At 51.3% G+C, this 26,687-nt stretch overlaps 8 protein-coding genes across 8 annotated transcripts; 4 read left to right on the top strand and 4 right to left on the bottom strand.

Moving 5' to 3' along the window:
• Positions 1 to 1,466: 1,466 nt before the first annotated feature.
• Positions 1,467 to 3,450, bottom strand: fbx15 (F-box domain protein; the record flags this gene model as incomplete). The annotated part of the gene is made up of 2 exons (XM_056888164.1): positions 1,467 to 3,137; positions 3,295 to 3,450. 2 exons carry the CDS (start codon positions 3,448 to 3,450, stop codon positions 1,467 to 1,469), a joined length of 1,827 nt encoding a protein of 608 aa, XP_056739855.1.
• Positions 3,451 to 4,785: 1,335 nt separating this feature from the next.
• On the top strand, positions 4,786 to 6,275 carry N7443_008107 (caspase family protein; the record flags this gene model as incomplete). The annotated part of the gene is made up of 4 exons (XM_056888163.1): positions 4,786 to 5,110; positions 5,174 to 5,975; positions 6,027 to 6,196; positions 6,250 to 6,275. 4 exons carry the CDS (start codon positions 4,786 to 4,788, stop codon positions 6,273 to 6,275), a joined length of 1,323 nt encoding a protein of 440 aa, XP_056739854.1.
• A 1,200-nt stretch (positions 6,276 to 7,475) lies between these two features.
• Positions 7,476 to 8,057, top strand: N7443_008106 (uncharacterized protein; the record flags this gene model as incomplete). The annotated part of the gene is made up of 1 exon (XM_056888162.1): positions 7,476 to 8,057. One exon carries the CDS (start codon positions 7,476 to 7,478, stop codon positions 8,055 to 8,057), a length of 582 nt encoding a protein of 193 aa, XP_056739853.1.
• Positions 8,058 to 9,542: 1,485 nt separating this feature from the next.
• Positions 9,543 to 11,585, bottom strand: N7443_008105 (sugar porter family MFS transporter; the record flags this gene model as incomplete). Its single annotated transcript, XM_056888161.1, has 9 exons — positions 9,543 to 9,733; positions 9,792 to 9,857; positions 9,912 to 10,089; positions 10,145 to 10,670; positions 10,723 to 10,924; positions 10,988 to 11,034; positions 11,095 to 11,350; positions 11,408 to 11,459; positions 11,514 to 11,585. The coding sequence occupies 9 exons, from the start codon at positions 11,583 to 11,585 to the stop codon at positions 9,543 to 9,545; spliced, it is 1,590 nt and encodes a 529-aa protein (XP_056739852.1).
• Positions 11,586 to 13,367: 1,782 nt separating this feature from the next.
• On the top strand, positions 13,368 to 18,251 carry N7443_008104 (uncharacterized protein; the record flags this gene model as incomplete). The annotated part of the gene is made up of 3 exons (XM_056888160.1): positions 13,368 to 13,797; positions 14,756 to 14,882; positions 14,969 to 18,251. 3 exons carry the CDS (start codon positions 13,368 to 13,370, stop codon positions 18,249 to 18,251), a joined length of 3,840 nt encoding a protein of 1,279 aa, XP_056739851.1.
• Positions 18,252 to 19,531: 1,280 nt separating this feature from the next.
• N7443_008103 (palmitoyl-protein thioesterase family protein) lies at positions 19,532 to 20,509 on the bottom strand (the record flags this gene model as incomplete). The annotated part of the gene is made up of 1 exon (XM_056888159.1): positions 19,532 to 20,509. One exon carries the CDS (start codon positions 20,507 to 20,509, stop codon positions 19,532 to 19,534), a length of 978 nt encoding a protein of 325 aa, XP_056739850.1.
• A 294-nt stretch (positions 20,510 to 20,803) lies between these two features.
• N7443_008102 (uncharacterized protein) lies at positions 20,804 to 21,703 on the bottom strand (the record flags this gene model as incomplete). Its single annotated transcript, XM_056888158.1, has 1 exon — positions 20,804 to 21,703. One exon carries the CDS (start codon positions 21,701 to 21,703, stop codon positions 20,804 to 20,806), a length of 900 nt encoding a protein of 299 aa, XP_056739849.1.
• A 3,080-nt stretch (positions 21,704 to 24,783) lies between these two features.
• N7443_008101 (putative C2H2 finger domain protein) lies at positions 24,784 to 26,378 on the top strand (the record flags this gene model as incomplete). The annotated part of the gene is made up of 3 exons (XM_056888157.1): positions 24,784 to 25,373; positions 25,430 to 25,699; positions 25,757 to 26,378. 3 exons carry the CDS (start codon positions 24,784 to 24,786, stop codon positions 26,376 to 26,378), a joined length of 1,482 nt encoding a protein of 493 aa, XP_056739848.1.
• Between the last annotated feature and the right edge of the window lie 309 nt (positions 26,379 to 26,687).

Below are 26,687 nucleotides of genomic sequence, written 5' to 3'. Positions count from 1 at the left end.
GGATTCGATAGATCCTCGTCTCAAGATCTATGATGGTTCATGGGCCACGCCAATGTCCAACGGGTGTCTATGAAGGTGATAATAAGAGCAAGGAAGTTGCTCCGGGGAAAATAAAAGGACCCGTAGAAGCCAGGAACGAGGTCCTTTGTGCTTAGGTGACAGGAAAGAAACGGAGGCGGGTGGCGTTCCAGAAAGCAACAATCTCCGTCCGAAAGGCTATTGACCGGATGCGAACGGAGAAGTGGCACACGCGGGAATTAGTCAATATACTGGAACTCGGATTTCTGTCCGAGTAGATGGATAAGTATTAGGGCGATGAAGATCTTCTAATCGGCTATGTAGGCCCGAAAGACAATTCATTTGATCGGATGAGCAGAGATTTAAATTCTGGAACGGCGGGTTAACCGTCCGAGCACGTAATTCACCGTGAGGATCATTTCTAAGCACCGGCCGAAAGGCCCGTCACCCATTTGAGGACCCCTCCTGGATCTACCCGGGTACTGGCGGCGGTAGAAGTCCGATATAGGATGCTCTTGCAGACCATAGGCCATCTGCAGCGGCCAGCAATGGTCTGACCGGGCCATTTTTTCGGGGCGAGTGGACCACCCGGTGAGGAGGATAGGGAGAAAGACTTGAAGCTTTAGGTTCATTTTAGATGAGTTTATATCGACCCACTGGCCTCGAACGGGCCCCATCCTGCTGCATCGAGCGGGAAATTGAGTGCAAGCGATTTGGGTCCCACTTTGCTTTCGCGCTAACTCACTAGCTTGAGTGCTAGAGAATGATCCGGAGGCCCTACTCAGGCCGCGTTTTGCGGCATTTTTGTGTGGGCAAGGGTACTTTAGTGGCCTCTGGGTGCGCTATCGGTGGTTTAAGCGAGTGTCTAGTGTATTCGCGAGCACCCACGCTTCTCCAAGGTGCAAGCAAGTGGCGATCCCCAGGTTCCGGCAGTTAACGTCATCTTGGAAGCTTGACTCGAGGTTGGGAAACGTTCTATTGACACATGACTAGATGGAGGGAAATGCCGGAGAGACGAATTAATCTTATGGATGAGAGAGCGACCGTACGAAAAGATCCTGTCTCTTCTGATTCCGAGAAATTTCGGGTGCCTCCAGGAAGGGCATTGAATGCCTGATATGTAAGGCTACAATGGCCACCTAAATAGGCGGCCGCGACTTGATCTATCAGACATCTGGACGTATTCGATTTCATGTAGAGGGAGACCTTTGCGAGGGAACACAAAGAGGTTCACCAAGGTATTCAAAAGATGCCTTGAGAAGAGGTCAAGAAAGGACTGAAGGTTTTACTTCAAGGCGGCTAACTACGTGAGGGTTTCCAAGGGTTGAATTGGATGCTTGAACGTGTATTTTGATTAGATTGCTATCATTTTTCTCCTATTACAAAAAAGATACCTATATGATCTGCTCAGTATATAGGTTATTTAAATAAGTCTACCATCCGGGCGCTCATCGTAGCCAGTAGCCACGACGGATCGCCTGATAAAGAGGTGTTGCCTCTTGCACAAGAGAAGAGTTGAGTGACTGAGGTCGAGGCACCTCAACCGAGAACATGTTCTCTGAAACAACGGAACTCTTCATTGTGCGAAGAGATGTGAGATTGGGAAAACGAATAGTAGGATCAAAGCTGATCAGAATGAGAGCTTGATGGCCCGACGGTAGGCCGGCAGATGAGACGGAGTAGATTATGGACCGCTCATCAGAGACCGCCCGTACGGAGCCTACACGAGAGTCGGGGCACAGGATATTATAAATTTCAGACGGGGTGTCATCGTGGGGCCACATGTGCACGCCGCGAGAGACGAATCGGTCCTCGGAGCCGTCGACTGATTGGCCGTCGACTTGCGTAGAACGGAATAGCATCTTCCGAGCACCGTCAGTCCTTTCGTCATCGATGGGGGTTTTGCGCTTTCGTGATACTGTTCTTAGGCGTAGTCGGTCTTGGGATCGTACACCGTCGGCCTGAGGAGCAGGATCATTGACGAGATCGACAAAGGTTGCAGATGCTAGGTGATAGCTGCGGTGTTTGGTACGAGCTGCGATAAATTCGAGTCGCTTCTTTGGGTCATGATTATGCTCGTACTCAGCGTGGTAATTTCTGCGTAGCCGCTTTTCAGGTCGCTGGTTATAGGGCTGGTGGTTCCCTGTTGGATCATTCGGGTCGTCATCCACCCACGTCTTTGCCTCTTCTGGTGTAGGTAGCGGTTCAATATAGTTTGTGCGATGGTTTTCACTCTTACCACCGCGCCATTCTCGACGACATTCAAGAATGACGGGCCGACCGTTCGTCTCGTCTATACGAATCGACAAGTCTGTCCACATTTCATTGATAGGGCCCTCGCGGTGCTCGCGGCGCCAGACGCGCCCGCTCCATTTGCAACTCTTTTCACCGGGTGTATAGCAGAACCAATGATAAAATGAAGAAAAACGCTCGTCGTCGTCTGAAGCGACCTGGGTCGAGACTGCATAGAGATGCTCCTGATACATCTCAAAACAGAGCGTTTGACCTAGATCCCCGTCGACAATACGGTCTAGAGGGAATTCAATCTCCTCGGACGTAGCAAAATCCTTTCCGCAAACTGACCAGACTCCACTCGAGCCGTGGGCAGATGTAAAAGTGCCATACCAAATATAGGAGCGGCTATGGTGGACAAAGATAGGGGAATCCGCGGGAATGGCCTTCTGAAGCAGCAGACGCTTCCTTCGAGGCTGGCCCGATCTGCGATCCATGTCGATCGCCAGCAGAGCATCCTCCTGGGCACCTACGCGCTCCAGGCGGAAAGAGACAATGCCCTCATTATAGTGGAGCAGCGTGACTCGTTCAGCGACATCCAGACCGGCTGGGCCGAATCCCAAGCGAGGGATAAGTTCGCCGAGGTTCAAGACTCGTTCATGGCGACCTGCACGATGCACATCCAGCAGGCGGATTTCATACCCAACGCGGTAGCACAAAACGCCCTGGTTATAGAGAAAGTCGGCCCCGTAAGCTAAGACGGAAACAGAGTATGGGGCGGCGGTGGCAATCGCCTCATGGATGTCAAAACGGTGCCCAACAGCCTTGCGAAAACCGGTCTGGGCTGCCCAGGCAGACTGGCCCTCTTTACTGTAAAGTAGGGTGTTCTGTGAGACGGGTTAGTGACTGAGCAGTTTAGCGTGGTTGGGTGGCTTTTGGGGCCAAGCGGGAGGGGGAAGAGGCTCTGAACCTTGGGGGCTTTGGATCTCTGGATCTCTGGAGGCTCTAAGGCACTCAGGCTCGCTTCTTAGATTTGGAGCTCACCTTGACTGTTTTGCGCGCAATGAGGTCACTTTCCATGAAATCATGGAGAGTGCTATTAGTGCGGCTCAGGTTAATACAATCGCGGTCGTCCAGCGACGTGGCGATCTGGTAAAAGACATCGAAGGGAAGGGAGTCCAGACTCCTAGGTGCCGGCATGGCTAAGGGGAAAGTAAAATATGGAAGGGATTAACGAGGCATCTCGAAAGTATGGGGGTGATGCCCGGGTGCAAGCTATAAAGGGTTAAGGGAGGCTCAACTCTGCGGCTCAAAACGATCACACAGCCCCCCTTGATGATAGATCGACAGCCACCACCAGTAACACTAGTATGCAATAAATTCTCGGCCAGACCACTCGGAGTTGTGGAACATGACCGGCTCACATTCCCATCATTGAGGCTCTGCGCTCGTGTTTGGCCACTGTTACGTAGCTTGGACTCCACTGGACTCCGCAGGTCTCCGAAATAATTTCTCGTCTGACTGTACATGTGCGGCTCTTATGAAACCAAGTTTCCCAAAAAGATCGCCGGCGCATCTCTGTGGGCCTTTGAGTAGGTGCAGCGCGTGTGATCTACTCGCTATGGCCCTCGCCGAATGTATAGCTGATTTGGGTAACCCGTCCTTCACTTTCACCTTCACCTTCACCTTCACTGTCCCCGTCCCCGCCCCCTTCATCGTGCCGTCCCCGCATTTCTGTAAGGCGTCGGCGCATTTGCCTGATTTTGGGAGCGCCACTCTTGAGCATACGAATCCAGTGGAACCCCATTGCTAGTCTAAGAGTCTAAGAATAACTGCGTAAGCAGACGCAGGTCAGGTGAGTCCACGTGTCCGCGCAGATATCATTCGGAATTCGCCCCAACGAGCCAGGAGCGGTACGATATGTTCTATACATCTCTCCGGTCCTTCCAAACGGAACATGTATCTCCGGGGTTACGAGTTTCGAGTTTCGTTTCCAAAAAGTTGCGGGTTAAGAGCGTCTACGGGTACCGGTTGCCAACATTATTCCCGTCAACTGTAGTAGTCACAATTGTCATAGTTGAGAACTGACTGTAAATTACTATGACCTGGATATCACTGAACTGTAGAAACTATCCCACCCTGTTATCCTGTGAATCTGGATGGGATGAGATAAAATAGAATCGAAGCCACGTGACAAACGGTGCTGCCTGCAGCCCTACGAGATTTGTGGAGTTCAAATGTTCGGGAATCGGCATCGGGTCCATGGTTTTCCTTCTTTTTTGGGCCTTCGGCGTCAGGTCCCCAGGGCAATTTCTCACCCTATACCTGTATATATACTATACTACCTTCCATAATCCTTCTTCAATCCCTAGCTCCCCAATTCTGCCCTCTCATAAATCCGATCTGCGCGACCCACCAGTCAGCCAGCCCGATGCTTAAGAAGCAGAAAAGGCCACCCCACGTCTTTGCCTTGTCTTCCCCTCTTTGATCCTTTCATATTTGGGGCTTTCTTGGGTTCTCTAAGGTCATATTGCTATGTACTATCCACCTCCAGGACCTCCTCCGGGGCCTCCGCCTCCCTGGCCTCCTGCGGGTCCCAATTGGCAGCATCCGCATCCCCCGCCTCAGCCCTACCACGCGCCTTATCAAGGACACCACCAACGCCCTTCTTACTCGGGGCCTGCTCCCTATCCCCAGCAGCTTGGCCAGCCTTCACGACCACCCTATGCGCACACCCCTTCACCTCAGCCTTACGGCCATGCTCCTTCTCCTCAGCCTTACGCCCACACGCCCTCTCCTGGTCCATGGGGACATACCCCGTCTCCACAACCGGGAAGTATACCCGGTGCCTACCGGAATGGTAAGCGTCATGAGAAGGGGAAATTGAAATACAATGCCTAGTCATATACGCTAACTATTGCAGGGCCAACCCCAAATTCCAATAACGTGCCCCCACCGCCGCCGCAAGGCTACCAGCACTTCGGCGCTGGCGCACCATCCAATTACAACTTCCAGTACTCTGCATGTACTGGACGACGAAAGGCCCTACTGATCGGTATCAACTACACCGGCCAGCCGAATGCATTACGTGGTTGTATCAACGACGTTACAAACATGTCGTCTTTCCTGCATGATAAGTTCGGTTATCGTCGCGAAGACATGGTCATTCTTACCGATGATCAGCGCAACCCGCTGAGTATCCCAACCAAAGCGAATATCATGCGTGCGATGCACTGGCTGGTCAAAGATGCCCAGCCTCATGACTCACTCTTTATCCATTTCTCTGGCCACGGAGGCCGCACGCCAGACTTGGATGGTGACGAGGACGACGGATTCGACGATGTTATCTACCCGCTCGACTATCGTGTGGCAGGCCATATTGTCGACGATGACATGCACGCCATCATGGTGCGACCGCTACGACCCGGTGTGCGATTAACCGCCATTTTCGACTCATGCCACTCCGGTACCGCTCTCGACCTGCCATACATCTACTCCACACAGGGTGTGCTGAAGGAGCCAAATCTGGCCAAGGAAGCAGCTCAAGATTTATTCAGCGTTATCAGCTCGTACGGACAAGGCGACCTATCTAGTGTCGCGTCGACTGCGATCGGCTTCTTCAAGAAAGCGGCCAATGGTGGCCAAGCGCGTGAGCGCACAATCATGACCAAAACCTCACCAGCCGACGTGGTTATGTTCTCCGGATCCAAGGATACACAGACATCGTGAGTTAGCCCACCGTATATCTCCAACCCGGCTAACCCTGTTCCCGATAGAGCGGACACATTCCAGGACGGACAGGCGCGTGGTGCCTTGAGTTGGGCGTTTATCAAATCTTTGCAACGGTGGCCCCAACAGAGCTACTTGCAACTGTTAAACACGATCCGGTCGGAGCTCGACGGGAAGTATACGCAAAAGCCGCAGCTGAGCTGCAGCCATCCCCTTGGTAAGTTGATCCGCGGTGGCACCATTTCGGGACTCGGCTGACTCGCTCGGCAGATGTAAATCTCCGCTTTGTGATGTAAAGGCGGCGATCGCATGGAGATGAATACGCCACGGCGCATGGAATTCCTCGGGGAGATGATCATCACTTGCGGTGGCTGCTTGCGCCGAAGCTTGCGCTCAACCCCCTCACGAACCTCTGCGGGGAGTGGAGTCCATGTGTTACTGTTTCATACACACCGGGGCGGATCCTGGTTCACCCACACGATTCAAGAGTCCCGGGGCCTCGTGTGCTCCGATACTTGGTTTTGGTTTGTCGGTTCCCCGGCCCCAGCGCTGGTAGCATACCCACAGCGGATTACGTAGGGTCAGAGCGAGTAGCTACAGAATAACCGAGCATGGCTTATTTTTTAGTATGAAGAAGGGGCTGAGATGAAATCTCAGCCACCCAATGTCTCACGCTGAATGTATAAGCTGCACCACGTTTGTTGTAAAAAGAAGGACACGAAGGACCTCTATTCGTAAGATGCCCCCTGAGGCCGAAGTCGGACCAATCAAAGGCGCCAGACTGAAGCGGCAGAAGATCCCGGTGGTAACTGTGGATGAGTCCCACTTGATTCCTTTTTTTTTTTCTTTTTTTTCCCTCTCTCTCTTTAGAAACAAAAGGAACCTCTGGGCATTGGTAACCCAGGTTTGAAACTTGCGAACACGACTTTGAACGCGTTTCTATGGAAGGGTATGTGGTTATATATGGGAGTGGCTTGTGTGCCGCGTCATCCCTTCAGGCCCTTCATGGAGGGGTGTGTCAAGATTTCAAGACACAAACGATGGGATGATCTGATTACCTCTGAGACAGAGATAATCCGCTCGGACCTGAAAAACAAGTCACCCGAACAGTTGAAGTGAAGCTCCCCCCATACACATTTCGCCTCGGGTAAATGTTATAGTCATAGCTAGGAGAGAGACCATACCTTCCAAGCTTGCCATGTACGACTTCCATCGTTAACTCTTTCCCCCTCCCCTATAATGCGCATCTTCCCGCGCAAATACTCAATAGAGAAAGAGAATGAAACATGAAATTACAGTCATCTATTTGTTACACGGGACCGGCGCCTCGTAGTCCGCGAACTAAAGCAATGTCTTGATCCACTCTTACCTAGTCTTTTTCGGAATACGATGGATCTGAGCTAAGTTATGAATATTCCTTCTTTTTCTTTGTCCTACTTTTTGTTCTTTACCCCTCTCGATTTCCCCTGTGTGATTTCTTGCCCTGCATATTGAAGATGTTGTCGTCCACCAACAGTTCATACTCCTCCAGCAACTGCTCTTCCGACCCTCACCTCCCCTACCAACACCAGCAGCCCCTCTCCACACTATCGCTTGGCTCGCAGCACCCTCGGAAGTCGCCGATGCCTCCCAAGTACCCTCGCTTTTACGCCTCTCCCATGGACGACGGCTCTGAGAACCCGATTCAGACCTACGGACTTGAGCAGCGCGAGCCTTCAATTTACGAACGGCCAAGATTACTGCGCCGAGTCTCACACGCCCTTGACGACATCAAGGAGGATTTAGCCTACCAGCTGGATGCGCGCGAGACTGCCAACAAGATCAAGCGCCGCTCAACCTTTTTCCTGGATCCCAATTTCAACATCGCCGAGGAAACTCGCCCAGAGACCTCTGCCGGAACCTCGCGGTCGCGCCCTATGTCTATCATGTCCGTTGAAGCTTGGACTGCACCCCAGCGCGGATTGAGTCGCCGCCTGTCGCGGCGCCTGTCAATCTTCGGGCGCAAGACTCCCGAAGGCTCCCCCATGGCCAGCATCTCCACGCCTAATTTGATCGGGTCCTCGACCCCATATGCCTAGGAGGGGAACTAGACCTTTATCTCAGGGGCCAGATAAAGTCGAAAGACAACCATGGGACGACTCTTGCACGAACCAATATTTTGCATACTAGACGATGCAAACAAAAAGCCTACCGGGCGAAAGAAACTGTCATCCGACAAGATCGGCGACACATGCAGCTGACGGCGACGATCACACATATCTCAAACCCATATGAACCCACACGGGGATCAGAGGTGTTCCGGTCTAATGGGGAGTTTAATGTTGAGGGAAATGGGCGGATTTGTTTTACTGAATTTTTACACATGCGACTACTAATCTTTGGCCTGGGGATATCTGCCACTGTATTTACTATCATTGATCTGCGCATAGCTTGGAGTTTGGGAAATTGAATTTTGGTTTCATTCATTGCCTTTTGGACTGCATTTCACACAACCTTGAGTCAGGTTCGTCATCAGATCGAAATTAGGTCCGCCAAACGCCAAACGAGCGCCACATGCGGCACTTGAGATGCTGGTGGACCGAGATGCGTCAGCAAGCGGCACGTCTAAAAATAAAGCCCGATCGCCTCTTATCTAACGAGCAAGGGGGGGGATTGGAAAATCTCTGTCAACCTCACTATTGCCACTAGTGAGTGTCAATTCGATGAAAAAGATCAAGTACCCTGATCTCCCCAACTTACTCCGTGTATACTATCTACGGCCCCTCTTGTCGATCAAGGCTGCTTCGTCTCCCCACTCCACTCCATGCACTTCATGCACTCCACCTGCTAAACTGCCACTGGCCGAAAAGCTTGCCCTTTATAGATTCTTTCAGATCTCGTGATCATTGTGTTTCGAGATGCCGGGTACTACCGGTAGTGCGTGGTAACAGATCCCCGCTGAACGGAAGAGGCCCGAGGCTATGTGAAACATCAGGCAGCAGCTTTCCGGTTGTCTGGTCATTGTAGCTATCTTAAGTATCGGGTGTCACCTAGCTGCGGGTCCTTCCTCTCGCCTCTCAACCCCACGAATGATGATGAGAGATGCGAGAGTACCAGCTTGACAGGCAGTCTCTTGTCTCATGCAACGTGTTTGCACTATTCACGAGCTGCATGCCCGCATGCGGATGGTGTACTACCATGACCCGTTTATGGAACCTGTGACTGATCGTCTTGACGCGACAAACGACTTGGGGAATGCTGCAGGTGCGGAGCTTTTTTGACCGGACCACTATCTTTTAGCGAGATGTTCTGTAGGATAACCTGATAATACCAGCACTTGTATAGACTTGGTTGTTGTGGATCCCGAGACCCAGTGCATTTGTGATTCCTTGTTCATTACGGCACCATAATACATTTATTGTGGAAGTGAGACTTGAAATCAGAATTAATTTTTGACCAATCTTCGAAATTTCTCCGTGTTTATAGGTATCAGAGCCCAGCTCTGGAGGCTAGAATGTCATACATATTCCTTTCCAGGTAAAGGTCTGCCCCGCTCTGGTATTGGCGTTCGTGTCTTCGTGTACTTAGCTGAATTCGATGTGGTCCGCGGTCACGGGTGCAAGACCCTTGCTGATGGCAGTCTTCTCAATTTCCTCGTCTTCACGATCGATATACTTCTGAGGGCGGCGTCTGCAAATCGCATCCGGTTCTTTGACCACAATAAGGGACGGATTGCCGCGATAGTAGTCATCAATATCCTCAAGACTTCGGTTGGCTGCGAGTAAACGTTAGTCAATCCAATCCACCTCAAAAACCTCTGTCTCTATACTGACCTGTTTCTGGGTAAAAGAAGTAGAGAATAGGTAAGAATGCCGCATTTGTTACGGTCCACACGATCCCTGGTACGTTGTTAGCAAAGGCAAAGCACAGCCTAGGCAGTTGACCAAACTCACAGAATTTCCAGCCAATACTCTGGATACCAATGGGCGTGATCTCGACAATGACAAAGTTCGTGATCCAATCAGTTGCAGTCGCGACGGCAGCTCCCTTAGTTCTCATGGGCAAAGAATTAATCTCCGTTGGATACAGCCATGGAACACCAAGCATGCCAATTCCGAAGCTCCCATGGAACTATAACCTTGTCAGCTGGCTGTCTTCCTCTATGGCTGAAGTGGGAGTGACTCACGAGGAAGAAGAACACAATAGATGCCTTGCCGAACACCGCCCCGTTGCTGCGGGTTTCCACGAGGTAAAGGAGGATCGTAATGACGAGGAAACAGAAGAATTGACCAGCTGTCGACAAAATCATCAAGCCGCGACGGCCCATTCTTTCAACTAGCAGTACTGCAAGGCCGGAAAATATCAGGTACGAGATGGCATTGCAGGCAGTCAATAGACGGGCCATGCTCTCCTCCATTCCCACTGCAGTCTCTAGGACCGTTGGCAGATAGTAGGACATGATGTTAATACCACCCATTTGCTGCATGAACTGACTGCCGGCACCGAGAAGTAGTCGGCGAAGGGTCTTGGTGTCATTCGCGCTCTTCTTCTTGAATAGATCTCTCCATCGCATTGCATTCTCGCGCTCGTATTGAATAGTGAACTCGATTTCGTTGCGCTGGGCAATAACGAAGGGATCGTTGAGCGACTTAGCTTCGAGGCAAGCGATGACCTCCACGGCTTCTTCTTCTTTCCCATGAGCAAGAAGCCATCTAGATGTTGTTAGCCACTGCTTCTTGGAAGCAGAAGACACGCCACACTTACCGAGGGGACTCAGGAAGCCACGGAGTGGTAGTCCACAAAATGAAAAGAAAGATGAACTGGAATGCAAGCGGGAATCGCCAGGCGACGGCACCACCGGCGAAGGAAAGGCCGTAGTTGATCCAGTTGACAAGGCAGTAGCCTGCAATGTTCATCATCATTTCCAGAATGACCAGTTTTCCACGCCATTTCAATTGCGAGGTTTCTACGATCAGCCATCAGTGACCCGTTCAATAAAAGCTCTGCAATTACAACCAGAAGAACCTACCAGTCTGCCACACAGGAGCTGTTGCGGTGTTGATACCATTTCCGACACTACAGAGACTCCCGATTAGCTTCCGTCTTCGATGTTTGTTCCCAGAAGCCGTCTCTTACCCCAAGATAATACGACCTATGAACATCTGCTCCAGACTAAATGAAGTCGACTGAAGAATGGTTCCCACGGCCATGATTGTCGTTCCCAGCAAAATAGCCTTCTTTCGCCCTAGGCGTTCACCTATCGTAAAGGCAAAGATGGCCCCGAAGAAACACCCCACATCGTAGATGGCAGTTACCGTGGATAGCGTCTTGGTCTTGGTTGGGCCGACGAGGTCGTGGACTTCGAGGAAGTCCTTCGAAATCACGACACCACCTGGGATCTACTATTAGCCCATGAAAAATTATCAAGAGATCCTCGCAATGCACTTACTAAAGACACCCTGATCGTAACCGAATAGGGACATGTCGGTTGCGCAGGCAACCTATGATCGCTTTGTCAATGGAATCCACCAAGGCAGCGACTGCAACGAGCATACCGTAACCCAAAACGTGAGCCATCCTCCCGTCAGCCCAAAGTAGGGCCTTTTCTTTTCCGGTGCTACAATCATTATTGATACGATGCAACAGACATGTAGATCTGGTTCAAAAGAAGGTTGAAGATAATGGCCAATTCGTTCCACAAGTACCACTGGTGAGAGAGAATCTGGGGAAGACCGTGGGGGTACCACTACCGCTTATATACGTCTCCCGCAACAATCCTAGTATAGTAAGCCGAACAGGCAAATGTAAGGAGTATGACTAGGACCATTCTATGACCCGGCTAAATGCTTCTCGGCTTTGCCCCGAAGCCCGGCAGGAGGAGAGGGGGGGAGAAACCCGGAGGCAACTGAAGCGAGCCCCATAGAATGAAAGCCAGTGGCTGGCGGGAGAGGAACCGGAACCCCTAAAGGAGCAAATCAGGCGGAGATGGCGCAAGATTGGCTCTCTGGGGGATCAGCGTTGCGCCCGAACGTGGGCTTGCGTCATGCGTGGGGGGGGGATCTGGGGAAGATCCGGGGTCACTCCGATCTTTCCTTTGTGTATTTTACCGGTTTTCTCCCGTCTATGAAAGCATTAGGATGGTGATTTGATTCGGCTCTACTCTGTTCTTCCCTGCAAAAATTGAAATCTTCTGGTCTTGGTCCTCCTTGATTTGAGATATCTGGAACCCGGCATCTACGCCACTTCAAGGGGCAACGCCACGCACGACGGGCCCCTGTTTTCGGCTTTCTTTATCTTTCGGCTCGGCCATCTCCGTTGTGATGTTGATTTGAGTAGACTTGAAAATAGCTCCCAAGAATTTAGTTGGAATTTTGAGCCTAACTAGTTTCTATAGCAATGGTCAGGCCTGGTTGTAAACAGAACCATCTGCTGACCCTTCCGGGAAGCCCGACGAAGTTAATCAGGGACACTCCAAAGGAAGTTCTAGATCGACTCGGTCTAGAACTGGTCTGTCGTTCGGCTTCCATGCTTTCCAATGGGTTGATCGGGTATCGATGCCCCGTCTGAAGACTTCTGCAAGGGTCGGGCCCGACTTGAGGCTCCTGAAATGGAACACCTTTGCAGTGGCACATCGGCATGGATCTCGGTATACCTTTATGGGAACTAACTTTTTCATGAATTTACAAGGACTCAATTACCTATGCTAATTCCTTTCCAATCTATCCAGGTATATATCGCACATGCATAGAGATTAGCGCATTGCTCGAGTGCCTGCTTTGTCTTAGACCTAGCTTACGAATTTATGATAACTTTATCAATCTACACTTCGTTGCGTGCCGTTTTTCGTCGGTTCAATATTACGTCCTATATGTCTGCTCATTCTATGCTACATAGGCCGCGACCGACCGGAAAAGACAATTAAAAAAGACCTAAACGATGAAATCTCGAAGCCCTTCTAGATCACCCGGTATAGAAACAAATTTCGAAGGTCCGTAAATCCGTGTACTTTTTTGGAATAATCTGTCTCAACGGGATGAAGTTATAGCTACTGTTCTCAATCTCTTCCATCTCTCCGACTTAGATATTTGTCTCAATCAATTTTAAACCCATTATGCGTACTTGAATCTGGCAGAAAGTGACATTTCTTAAAGGCCAGACGGCAGAGCTATAGCCATCCCAGCCCTAGAATTAGCGGTGAGACTTGCGGTCATCGTATACGTGCTTGTGAGGAACATTGAAAAATCTGTCATGAAGTAGAGCCTAGAACAAGTCACTTGCATATGTGCTTAAGCCTACGAAAGTATGCGAGTGACAGTCATTCCACCTTGCACGATGTGGGCCTTGGCACTCCGCCTTTGAAGCTCCAGCTTTGCCCAAACTTAATAGCTTCAACCACCCCTTCTCCCATCATGGAGTCTACGCAGCCTCCTCCGACGCTCACCAACCCTCGGTTTACGCTTGAATTGGAGTTTGTATCATCTCTCGCCAATCCGTACTACCTCTCGCATCTCGCAGTCACCTACCCAGGCCTCCTGGGCATCTCACAAGCCGACGATAATGACGACGATTCTGCCTCTTCCCCGGATGCCCAAGCCTTCGCCGCGTACCTGGCATACCTCTACTCCTACTGGAAGACACCCGAATACTCTCAATTCCTGACTCACCCCGGCCCGACACTACGCGCTCTACGACTACTGCAGGAAGACACATTCCGCCGAGATATCATATTGCCCCAGGTCATCGAAGGCCTGGCCGGTGTTGCTATGCCCATTGAAAATACACAAAAGGGAGAAGCGGACGCCACAACCCAGAACCCCGAGACGCAAGACGAGCCAAATGGTACGAAGACGTGAGGCTTGTGCGAGGTCTTGGCTCTCTTCACTTTTACACCACCATTCCGACCACTGAAACCATCTTCTGGGATACGAAATTAGAAGGATCTACATCGTGCCTCGAATCAGTAAAAGTGCCAGTCTAGGTCGGCACTTGAGCAAAGGCTCATCTGGGTGGCTTCATGTGCGACCGAGGCAGGCCGATCGGGGAGAGTTTGTCGATCGAACGGCACCAGGAACAGCACGGAACCCAGAAACCCCAGGAAACCCAAGGAACTCCCATGTTAGACGCACCCAAGCGCACCGTTCGCAGATTCCGCCGTCGACCAAGGTTTGCGGGGTTGGGTAGGACAAAGCGCTTGGGTCGTGAGTCTGTTATGGTGACACTTTTCCTTCTCCGAGGCAATTGATATGACACGAGACAAAATCTAGTCTCAATTCACAGTCTCAAATTTTAGTAAGGAAGTTCCCCAACGTAGTGATGAAGAATTGGAGGCCGAAACGTAGCAAAGTGGCCGTCTGCGGCCGAGTGCTCCAAGCTGCCCTTCGCTTTTTTTTCAACAACTCACCCAGACGTAAACTTGAAGACATCAGCTTCAAGTCATCATTTCTTCTATTTCCATATTCCCACCATCTTTGGGACCTTTCACAAACTTTCACTATACACCTAATACGTTCGGCAACACAGTCGAGCCCCACCCCCCTAGGGATCGGCCGCCAACTACCTCATCGGACAGCAACGCCCCGTTCCCGTCCACGGCCGTCAACGTTTCCGCCCATGGCCAACCCACGAACTTAGCTCTCTTTATCACTGCATTACAGCTTCATCGACTCGCTCTCTACGCCATCTCGCGCCTAGCGCGCCCATACAATTCTCATGGAGTCTGTACGCCAGTCGTGCCGGCCGAGGCACCAACTTTTAACGCTCAAGTGCTATCCTAAATACCAAAAGGGTGTGTCGGAAGTCAAGCCCAACTCCAGTGAACTATCATATCTGCTCTACTATGCGAGCACGCGTCGCAGCAAGTTGACCAAGGTCGGCGCTTTTCTTGAGAAACGGGTGGCTAAAGATGTTTGGAGGCGCAGATTAGGGTGAGTATCGTGGATGAACCCGGAATGAATCGCCTTTGCCATTCTTGCATGACAGGGTTGAAAAATGCTGACCCTTCATCACGCAGCAATGTCCAGGTTGCCCTCCATATCTTGACCGCGCTCATCGAGAAACTCCCTCGCGACCTACCCATTTACGCGCGTTCCGTGCTGACCGTCCTCGAAACCGTTTTGAAATCGAACGACATTTCCCTGGTGGAGGATTCGATCGCTACCTTTGAAACATTCTGCTGCCATCAAGAACTCGCGACCCTTGCCGCAGACCAAGGTCTCGCTCAGAAGTACCGCGAAGTCGTGCGTACGTACGCCAGTTTCGCTGATCCGTCCTCTCCCTCCTACTCCTCCGCCAAAATCAGCCCCGCGGTCGCCATCCGCTGGAGAAATGCCGGCCTACGTGCAATCAAAGGCGTCGTGAGCTCCGAAAGTCTTGCCGCAGACGGTGGCACCTCCCTAAAAATCATCCTGCCTGTCATCTTGGAGAACTTCTATTCTCCGAATGAAGATTTACTTGTGCCATTAAAGGCAAGACTGGAAGAGACCAAGGAGGTTGACAAGGCAGAGCGTGATGGGAACAGAAACCGGCGCATGAGTGTCAACACGGTACACACAGTTGAGACGGTCAACGGAGACCCTGCTCTTGCAGCCCAATCGACCGCTGATGTTGACCGACAAGGAGAGATGGATGCGCAGCTTTTAGCCCTTCGTTGTCTTGAACAGATAATCGTCTCAGGTAGCAACCGTGGTCAGATCCGTGTTACAGCGACAGTCATCCTGCATTTTATCGCCAGCAAGCATTTCCCGCAAACTGTCACTCGGGTCGAAACAAGCCCGATTAACCAAGCGGGAAACTGGGCAACCTCCCTGATCGAACTCATTGCGACTTGGTGCCCTGTACAAGTTCGATTTGTGATTCTGGTGACGGCCATGGAAACCTTACAGGAGACATCACTAAAGGAGGATGCCCTGGACTCGGCATTTACCATTCTTTCCGTGTTAGACTGGCTCCTGAAGTCTTCCGTGAATATGATTGGATTGAGTGTTATGGATATCTTGTTTGGCCTCATGCATTACGTCTCGGACATCTTATCACTCCAGGACAACATCGGGGATAAGGAGAAGAAGACCTCTGACCCTGCGGTCTTCCTCTCTGCCGAGAGAAAGGGCCTGCTTGCTCTTGTGGAACAATGTATTGGCAATTTAGCAACCCATATCTACTATGGCGACCAGGTCGCCGATATGATGCGAGCTATATTACGGCGCTTAAAGACTGCACCAATCCAGGAAAATGCGATGCAGTCTTCCTTGGCCACCGTGCATGAGGCTGGAATCGCGCCCGTTGTCCACACTAATTCCAATCCCGAGAGCAATGGAGAGAAAGCCCAGGGCAACACATTTTCGCATACTGCGGCTAAACAAACGGCTCTCCGAGCCATCAAGGCCGTTCTCATCGTGGCGAACCTTCGTGCGCCTACTATTAATGCGGCCTCTGAATCAAGAAACCAAGTCGGCATTCATGTATGGGAAGGGACACAGGGACTTCTCCGAGACCCCGATTGTGACGTTCGCCACGCCTATGCCGAGGCCTTTTTGACTTGGCTGCAACTCGAAACGAACAAGCAGGATCTCAATTTGCGGGTAGACACCCCGAAGTATATCAAGCAGACATCGAAGCGTGATTTAGAGGCGGATAAGCTGAACCGACGGAGTACTTCGGCCCCAGGAAACCAAAGGGAGATCGTAGCTCTTGCGGCGCGATCGAGCTTCCTTCGCCTCTTGCATCTTGCCATCTACGATTCTGCCCTAGAAGAGGCCACAGTCGAGTCTGAGGTACTTGTTCTACACCTGCTACTTGCTAGCCTCGTTGAGAATCTCGGCATCAACGCGGTGCAATTTGGTCTCCCCATGGTCCTGAAACTTCAGGAGGATCTATTCACTTCAGTCGACCTGGGGACTTCCAGGGCACGGATCAACATTGGTAGCTTGGTTCACGGGTACTTCTTGGCCATCTGCGAAAAGTTCAACCTCGAGTCCACCCATGCTGGCGTCGAAATCCGCAACGAGATTGAGAAGCGACAGAGCAAGGGCCAGTGGCTCTCCAGGGTTAAGCTACCTCCAACCGGCCTGAGCGACATCGCGATAGATGATGAAAAGATCCTCAACGGTGATTCAGATCCGCCCATCGCGCTCACCCCTTTCCAAAATCTTGACGGCCTCATCGATGGTATGGACGAGTCCTATCGCGAAACCGTCTTGTCGCCCCCACAAAGCCCGTCAAGTTCGCCAGCGCGGGGATTCAATTTCCCTGTCCTCAATCACGCTCAGGCTGTTCAGTCGCAGGTCGAGAACGGTCTTCCGTCATCTGTTAGGGAGGAGTTGTTCTCAGCTTGGTCCCGAGAGTCCTGTCTGGCCGCTGTCGAGAAGGAAAGCATCAAAACACTTTCCATCAGCGGCTCTCGTGTTGGCACCATGACTCGCAATAGCCAACCTAACGGTGCTACAAACGGCTCACCGGCTGGCTCGGCTTCGCAAAAGTACCGCTATGCGAACGTCCCTGAGGTTTCCCGCGAAGGCTCGCGTACTCCAGATCACAGCTCTCACCGAGGGTCTCCAGTCCGAGTAACGCAACTCCTTCGCGTGCTCTCTGTCAAAGATGACCCCTCTTCTCGAAACCCAAGCCCACTGCGTGATGTAGATGGATCGAATATCAGCGTCATCTCATCAGGCAGTGAAAGTATGGTCAGTGGCGCCTTCTCTGTCTCAGAGATGGAAGGTGACGATGCGTCGATTCCCGGCGATGGGCAACAGACCCCCAACCAGGAAGGACAAGCAACGCCTCGTGCATCGGCATCTGCTGTCGCTCTTTCAGAGGAAAAGGCTTCCACTGCCCCTCAATTGATGTTAACTCGGACAAACTCTGAAGAGATTCCTCCCGTCCCTCCCATCCCTTCCAACCTCCATATTCCGGGCGGGTATCCGAATGACTCGCAGCGGTCCTTACTCATCGATCGCCCGGCCACCGCTCCCGATAATTCGCGACAGGCCAATGGAAAATCAGGTTACCTCCAGTCTCGAAACAAATCCCTGAACCGCAACATGAGTCGCTCCAACACCAGCCTCTCTGCCGGGATCTCGGATGTTTTCCAGGGTGCGCAAAGCAATGGGAATGATTCTGCTTTCGACAATAACCAGAGAGATCAGTTGAGAAATCTTTTGGATGGTTTCCTCTCCCCCGATGACAGCACCGTGGCCAACGGGGACCGCTCACCCACCGGATTGGACCCCTCCAAGGCACAAAGCTATTCCAGCCAACGCTCAGTCAGCGGTGGCGGCATCGGACGACCTCCATACTAATTATTCAATTTCCTTGCATCCTGTACAGTCAGTCCTAGCGAGCACAAAATTCCCTGGAGACCTCGGCTTGGCAGCTCCGTTTTTCAGGTCTGCCTTATACATGTTTATACTTTCATTCAGTCCCCTATTCTGCGATAATGATTCCTCTTGGACTCTGCGCCGCCCTATTCCTTTGCAGAGTCTGGGTGGTATATCAGCCTTTTCCATTCTTTGTTGCTTTCTTTGCACCACTTGATCTTCCATCTTTTTGACCCGTTTCTTTTTTGCATATGTTTATTTTCCGGCCACCCGCGGTTCCTTTTTCTCCACCGTGCCTGCATCATATTGCAGCTTGCTTATTTGCTTTTGCTGCGGGTGCTGTATCTACGTTGTCGGTAGACTCAATAGACATACGACTTTCGCCAAATACCAAGGCCCAACATGGCTATTTCCTCCTGCTATATTCACAAATCAAAATACTAACATGCACCTAGTTATATCGAAGCAATCTAGACGTGCAACAGCTCCGCCCTAATCAGAGGATTGACCCGGTTAGAAAACGATAACCTCGTCACGGCCGTGATGCTGCTAATATCTCGCCCCTCGATCAAGCGACTACATTACAGCAACTTCAGTAATTTTCGGCTCGTAGCAGATTTGTCCTTCCCACACCGATCAAGCTCATTTGCCTGAAAAAAGGGAGTTTCCCAGTCCGCGGTTTGTGGTTGAGATTCCGAAGAGGCTCAATTTGAATAGACTATGAAATCTGATGGGTTGCATTCTTGATCCAATCTCTGACAGCGCCCTCAGCGAGCATGTCTTTCGTCGCATTGTGTATGGCCCGCTCTGTACCGGGTACTGGCAAAACGTCTTGTATTTCAGAAACTCAGCCAGACTATAATCTCGAGCAGTAACTTGGTCTTATCGTCTTCAATCAATAAGTGAACGTCTTCATTTTGCATGCAAACAGCAAACTTGAACGAGAAAAGGGCGCTGGTGCCGCTCCCTGGTTGTATGTATTACATTCTCCACTTCCAACCCTCCCCGCACCACAGTAGATGGTTCCAGCTATTGACGTTATCCAAGGGCTACATCCTACCGTCATAGTATCAAATGAACTAGAAGTCGCGACGTCTACATTTCCAAATACCGGGAGTTAATGGAAATGTATTGCTTTCATAAGGAAAATAAAATTCATGACTATACATTGCATGGGATCACTTGGTGCTAACATACATTTGGACACCTGGGATATCAATTATAAATTCCAACGCCAACAAAGGATTCAATTATCAGATTATTCAAACAGGCTGTGCGATCAGTCCGGGCAGGGCGGTATCCGACTGTGAGGTCTCAATGGGGCCGAAATAATCCCCGAATGTCTTCTTCAGGATCTGCTCGGTCAACTCCATATGCTGGCCCGGCACAGACTTAAAATGAAGCTTGCCCTGTTCATCCAGCTTCTTCAGACCGAGCCAGTCCTCCTTGTAGATCTGTCTCTCCTGGAGGGGAGTCACGGTACCATCGGTAGCATTGAATTCAGCAAATAGGGCACTCTCCTTGGGAACGGCGACGGTATCCTCATCGAACATGAACATAGCAAATGTGTTGAGTGTCTCCAGACGTTTCTTGTATTCGACGTTTTTAAGCTCGCGTTCGTTGTTGATATCGGCTAGGAAGTTGCTGTGCTCGAGATAAGAGTCAATTTCTTCAGGGTCGCGGAAGTATTGAGCCGGAACGACATGCGACTGCGTGAAATCTGCCCATCGGCCTGAGCGAAGCAGGGACTCGACTCCATTGCAGAGCCAGTCACCCAGCTTGCAAGACTGAAACTCGGAAATGCCGTTGTGCTGGCTGCCGAACGTGACGAGGTTGTGCACTGGAGGGTTGTTGCATCGCTCGATATATCCGCGTAGGAACTGACCACCCTGCGAGAAACCAAGGGCATTGACAGCAGGCGCAGTGCTCAGGATCGGATCTGAAGCGAGTTGGCTGCAGACAGTCTCGATCTGCTCGGTGACGTTTCCGAAGAAGGTCGCTTGGCGATCACCGCTTCCATCATCAGCGAGCCGGATGATGTGGACATAGGTTCCTGGGTTGACCGATTCTGCGAGCGAAGCTACCTCGTGGAGTCCATCGCGTTCAAAGTCGTCGCCAAGCCCGTGCCAGATGACGAGAGGGAGCTGGGTCGAGGTGTCGTCAGAGGCTGTGAGCCAGGGAACGGCGGCAGACAGGGCCTGAGGGGCAAGAGCTGCCAGAATCGGAAGAACACGCAACATGGCAGCGTGAGCGTGGGCGTGAGAGTTGAAGCAAGTTCCTCAGGTTCCCAGTTTGGGGCCTTCGATGACGCCTGGTGGAGCCGGGGACATTTATCACCACGTGACTTCGATGCAGGTACCTGAGCTCTCAAGGTACAGTGGTAATTGTATACAACCCCAGATTGATCGTCGTTATTCAGTGCGTAACATGTCATGCAGAATTAAAATTAACTGATTAATTATACTAGCGAATGCCATCGAGTTCAAGAGGGATATATGCCTCATCTCCGGAAGCGGCCATTCATGATTGGGCATTCATAGAGTCTCGACAATGTCGTGATTACGAATATTGATAAGCTGTCCATATAACCTTACAGGATCCGGGAGACTGTCAGTTGTTGAGAAATCTCGAAATAGGTGTGCTGGGGAGTTGGGATATGAAGACCGGTTAACATTAAACCCCCGGAGGCTCGTAGCATGAAGACGACCCGATTTGGGGCTGCTCGAATCATTGAAATGTTGTGAATTTGGCAGCCAGCTGAAGTCTTCACGATCCGGCAAAACATGAGATAATGATGGCGCAGGTGATGCCACCAGAGTTGTTGCTGGGCTGCAAGAAAGAGTGCGGTAATCTAGAGCGGTCCCAGAGATGATGTTGTCGAGCGGCTCGGTAACATCGAACGCCGATGTGCGATACCTGCCTGCCAAAGATTTCTCGAGCATAGGTTGGTTGTAGCTGGGCTGCAAAGTGAGGCGGCTGGATCTGGCCACCCGCGCATATTCGGGGCGGAAACTCTCCTCCTCCCGAGCGGATGAATGAGAAATCTGAGAGGTCTCGTGATCCAGAAGCATTGACTGCGATGAAGGAACACTTGTGCTCTTTCCTTGGCTGCCTGAGTGGAGGCCGGCGGGACGCCCGTCGATCCGGATTTTGATTTGGTCCGAGTCGACTTTTCTCGGAGAAGCGTCTCTGCCATTCCGGCATAACGTGGCAAGACTTGAGAGTGAATAGTGACCATGCGCAGCTGACAGGCGTTTTCTGTCGCGGTCATTCAATTTGCGTCGCTTCCCGAATTGCTCGATCTCTTCAGCCGGGGTGAATGCTATCTCTAATGGACGAGCTGCACAGACAGTAGCCCAGTCAGGATCTTGGAGGAGCTGACGCTTCACTGTATCTAAATGGGGTCTACTTTTGATCGATACGGCGTCGGGCATTTGAGGCGGAGGTAAGGCTTGTGTCCTGAGTGTTCGAGGACCAATGGTTAGTACGGAGAATACCCGAGACAAATAGGCATGGTGGCAGTGCAGGTGTCAAAAATTGGCAGTTTCCCCACTGACTGTGATGATCCACCTACTGCCACGTCCTGAAATTGTCTGCTGGGCGCCCTTTTTTGTCTCCGGTGCTGGGAAACCGTGTTAATCCCGGAAAGGGAGATAGATGGCAAGACGCCTTGTCGAGCGCAACCTGGCGGGACTTTGCAAAGTTTTGGCGCTGGTTCTTGGACAGAGTGCCCTGCCGGGCTGAGCGATGCAATTGGCCTCCTGTCCAATTCATGCTGGAGACATGAAGATCACGGATGAAGGTAGACGATCGTAGATGATCGTAGCGCGGATAAACCACGATACGACGATAACGACGATAAGGCGATAAGATGATAACGGATGGATCAACAGCAAACCAGGCAAACAGATCACGTGCACGGCACACAAAAGGCAGCGAAATTTGCATCTTCGACTCATCCATACACACACCTCCCTTTGGAGGTCTTTGCGACCATCACCCTGCACTCAGAGGGATCCACAGGTAAGCCGCCTCATTTTTGAGTCTCTACCCATGTACATCGGTCCTCCGGGACCTAGATGATGAACAAACCTACCCAAGCATAGTTCACCTGAAATCTTCGGATTGCTGAACGACAACCTTTATCCATCTCTTTTTATCTGATATCCAAACCTTTCCACTTTTTTCTGGAACATTGTGAGAGTTCGATAGTCGCTAACGCAACTCCACAGGAACTCCAGGGATTTGGCCCGAAGCCCTAGAAGGGGACGAGGTCCATCTGCATTGCTGCCCAACGTGGGGGCACAGGCTCGCCCCGAGCCGTGTCTAGAATCCGTGGGAAGATGCCTTTTTTCCCTTTTTCCCACTACTTCTAGAATATAGTAATATAATAATAATTAATATTAATATTAATATTCCAACTTGTTTCAGCTCTACCTGATCTTGTACAGTACTCTGGTCTCCCTCTGTCCTTCCCCCCTTCCCCCTTTCCCCCCCCTTTCCCCTATCTCCTGAATCTCTGTAGGCGCCCGGTGTTTCTCTCTATACTGAGTACATCATCCCGTTCCGCAAGAACCCGCAAGAGTCCGACGTGGACACCTCTCCACCAGCCATCTCCCCCCAATCCTAGTCAACACGCGACGGAGAACCTGCCGATCGTCCAATGTGGTCATCATCATGCAGCGTCAGCCCTGCCTCTCTGCCAATCATCATCTCACAAGTGACCCTGCCAAGGAGGAGAGACGCCGACCCCGTCTCACCGCTGCGACGGCAGGGCGTCTCCACCACTCGGGAGCAGCCACACGTAGACGGAGTCTGCAGATGCCATCACCGCTAGTTTCTCGGTCGTGATCCACTGGTCCTCGATGCTGCCAACAGCGCTCTTCCATCCTGCACTATGCGTCGCAGGCACACGCCGTGTTGGATAGTCCCACTCCGAACAGCGCACCGTGCTCTTTCTCTTTGAAAAAGGCCGCATTCCCCCCCCTCAGCCCTCGTTCCTTTTCTCTTTCCTTCCCTAACTCTACTCTTATCAACCTTGGTGAAACTTTGATTCTTCTACTATACTCATACCCAACCAACAATACATCAACCCCTTATCGACCACTCAATCCCTGGATCTTGGACGACCTTTTCTTGCATCTCCCTGGTTGTTATTGCTGCCCAAGGACTTCTTATCCACCATTCCCGGGAACAAAAAGGATTTGCTTTTGTTTTTCCCAGGCTGTTTTTTAGTCTGCACACACTCGACAAAACACAACAGGTAGTCCCCTTCACACCTTTCTTTCTTGCTCTTCCTATGCGTCCTTTTCTTTTCTTTTTCTTCTTAACTGGACCTGTACCATCACCAACTGTTTCTTCCCGTGGATATCGACACTGCAAACCAAAGCCCTGGACTTCCGTGGACCTTAGACTCCCTGACCTCCACCTTGCTGGTGCCACTGCCTTGTTGCAGTTCAAAAGAATGATTACTGCCATGGACATCGTCCTCAGCATCCGCTGAGTGACTGGACTCTCTCCATTGAGTGTTGCTTAATGTTGCATACACTTGAGAAATCGATACTGCCACTGGATTACCCTGCCTGGATCTGTTTTACTCTTACCCTGGACTCCCTTTGACCAAGCCTGGTGCGAAGTGGATGGATGGACTACTATACTACCCTGGACTTACCACTGGAATCTTACTGCCTACCTTGCTGCCTGGATTTATACCTGCCTGCCTGCCTGCCTGGCCTCTTACAAATGAATGAACTCTCCCCGGAATCATGCTACCATGGCCCTTTTTCTCTTCCACGCTGCCGATACAAGGAAAACTATCCGTGGAATCACTCGAGCATTTATGTTTGCTCTCCATCTTTATGGACTATGAAGCAACCGCTTCTGGAAATTACTGCTCTGGCCACTGATAATACGGACCCGTCATGCTGTCCTATGCTGACCTGCCTTGAACTGATGCAAACTTCTGACCCTGGACTTCCTGGATGATACGATGCAATCTGTAGCCCTCCGCTATGATACGACCTGGCCCTACTCGACATCACTACTGGAAATAGGCATTCCTACATCACTGGAACCGACTCAAGCTTCGACCATTGTACTTAGGCCCCTGTTGACCCTGATCCTGGACCATCTTTTTTCTTGAGAACGACTTTGGTGCGTCCAGTCACAATTCTCGACCGCTGATGAAGTTGCTAATAGCTGATAGGTCTCCAATCTCTTCTGGACCTTGGAACTTTCCTTTAATGTTTATGATTTTCGTTTTCAACTCGTTGAGTGTAGATGACTGACTTGAATGATGCTTTTCAGTGTTTAGCGGAACCCCCCACACAATGTCTCCCAGGGCCAGCAACGAGCCCGAACGGGTCTCTTTCTCTCAATCCAGACATGCCTCCATGGCTCAAGGACTCTCAAATATGGCCTCTAGATCTATCCAGGATGATGACTTATCAAGCCAAGACACTTCGTCTTTGTGCTCCATTCCCACAGCCCATGGAAACCACCAGGACATTAAAGAATGGAATATGAACACTACAGAATCTCTCGATCAGGCCATGTCTTCCAAGGAATCCCCCCGGTGCAAATGCTTTCCTTCTCGCTGTCTCATCACTTGATGACCCCTACCGTCGGACCCAATGATGTGATGTACACAGGAGTGGACTTCCCAGTAGTCCAAGACTTGCATGATCAGCGAGACTTCTACTCCTTCGTGGACCTATCTTCCGTGGATAATGATGTTTGCGGGCAAGCTAGCTCTCCAGATGATGCTCTTTCTGTCGCGCACAGTTCTCATACCGATGACGGCCATTACATTGTATCCCACGAGCCGTGGAATGCTATGATGCCTGATGGCCACTATCCTGGAACTACCCTGGACCAACTCTCCTCAAGCCTTTTCCAGACCGTTCCGGTCTCGCCTCCTCTGACTGAGGCTAGCAACGACATCTCTGTCACTTCTTCATGCTCCCACCCTGGATTCAACTCATATCTGGCCACTGATGACACATTCCTCGGAGACTTCACCAACTCGCCCATGGGCAGCCACGGCATTAACCCAGCGGATCCTATGTTCCCCAGTGCTCCTCTGAGTGACAAGGACCCTAACAGGTAGGTTTAAAATTCAACAACGTGTGAGGAATGTCTATCTAACCGCCAACCCACAGAACCATTAGGCCTACCAAGCAGTCTCGCCGTGGAGCTCTGCCAGCTTCTTCCCAGCCCCAGGTCAAGGCCGAATCGGAGTTCTTCCCCCTCTCCCTTCAAGAGAGCCACCTCGCCAGAAGTCCAAGGACAGTGCTGAGTCTCGTAACCCGCGAGAGCACCAGTTCTATTCCATGCCTACCCAGAGTGATGGAAAATACTACTGCCCATTTGCCGTTGGAGACAAGGCCTGCAATCACCAACCCACCACGCAAAAATGCGCTTACCAGCAAGTTTCCCTTGACATAAAACACATTGCTCCGTAACCAAAAGCTAACTGTCCACTCTAGCAAATATCTGGATTCTCATCTGAAGCCCTACCGCTGCAAGGTCCCCACTTGCCTGGAAGCCCAATTGCGTTTCTCCTCGAATGCATGCCTGTTCCGCCACGAGCGTGAAGCCCACGGACTCCATGGCCACGGAGACAACCCTCACCTGTGCCTGTGGGAGGGATGTGATCGTTCCATTCCCGGATTCGGATTCCCGCGTAGATGGAACCTGTACGACCACATGCGCCGCGTGCATGACTACACCTCTTCTGAGCGCCACAGCTCACCCGAGTCCTCCCCCATTGGAACTCCGGCTAAGAAGAAGGAGACCAGCCGCAAGAGAAAGGTCACCGGTCCTACTCCCGCGCCAACCATGAAGCGCACCCGTTCCGTGCACTCTCAAACCGGCTCGGCCAAGGCTACCAGTGCCCAGCACGGTCAACGTCTGCAAAACGCAGAGCGCAACTACTACCAGTGCCGTGAGCGTCTTGTCGAGGAGCTTCGCAACATCTCTCCACAGGATACTTCAATGCATGAGAAGGTCAATGCTAGTCTTCAGGAGCTGTTCACCCTTGGTCTGAACTACCGCCACATCGATGCCAGCCAGGCTGTTTCCCAGATGCCCAATGGAATGCCCGCGTGAAGAATCCCCGAAGTTCTGTAATCTCCTACAGCCGGAGGGGAATATAGTGAAGGAAACCCGTACCTCGCGAGGGACTTATCGTTTTCAGCCTATGTGATTACACAGGGCGAACTCACGTTCCTGCGCTTCCTTTCATTGAAGGAAAATTTTGACCACTTTTGAGAGCCGAGGGTATTGCCCTTTATCCAAGGAGCAGCCACGGTTCGACCCTGCAGCCGATGCCACAAGGCGCCCACCACGGTCGTCACGAACGGACCTATCTGGAGATCCAAGGGTTCTGGAGCCGGGCACTCCGAAGCACCACGGAGT

Source organism: Penicillium atrosanguineum, assembly GCF_028827265.1.
Source record: "Penicillium atrosanguineum strain IBT 20685 chromosome Unknown utg000006l_segment0_segment0, whole genome shotgun sequence".
Taxonomy (NCBI): Eukaryota; Fungi; Ascomycota; class Eurotiomycetes; order Eurotiales; family Aspergillaceae; genus Penicillium; species Penicillium atrosanguineum.
This window is presented reverse-complemented; position numbering and strand designations above follow the sequence as displayed.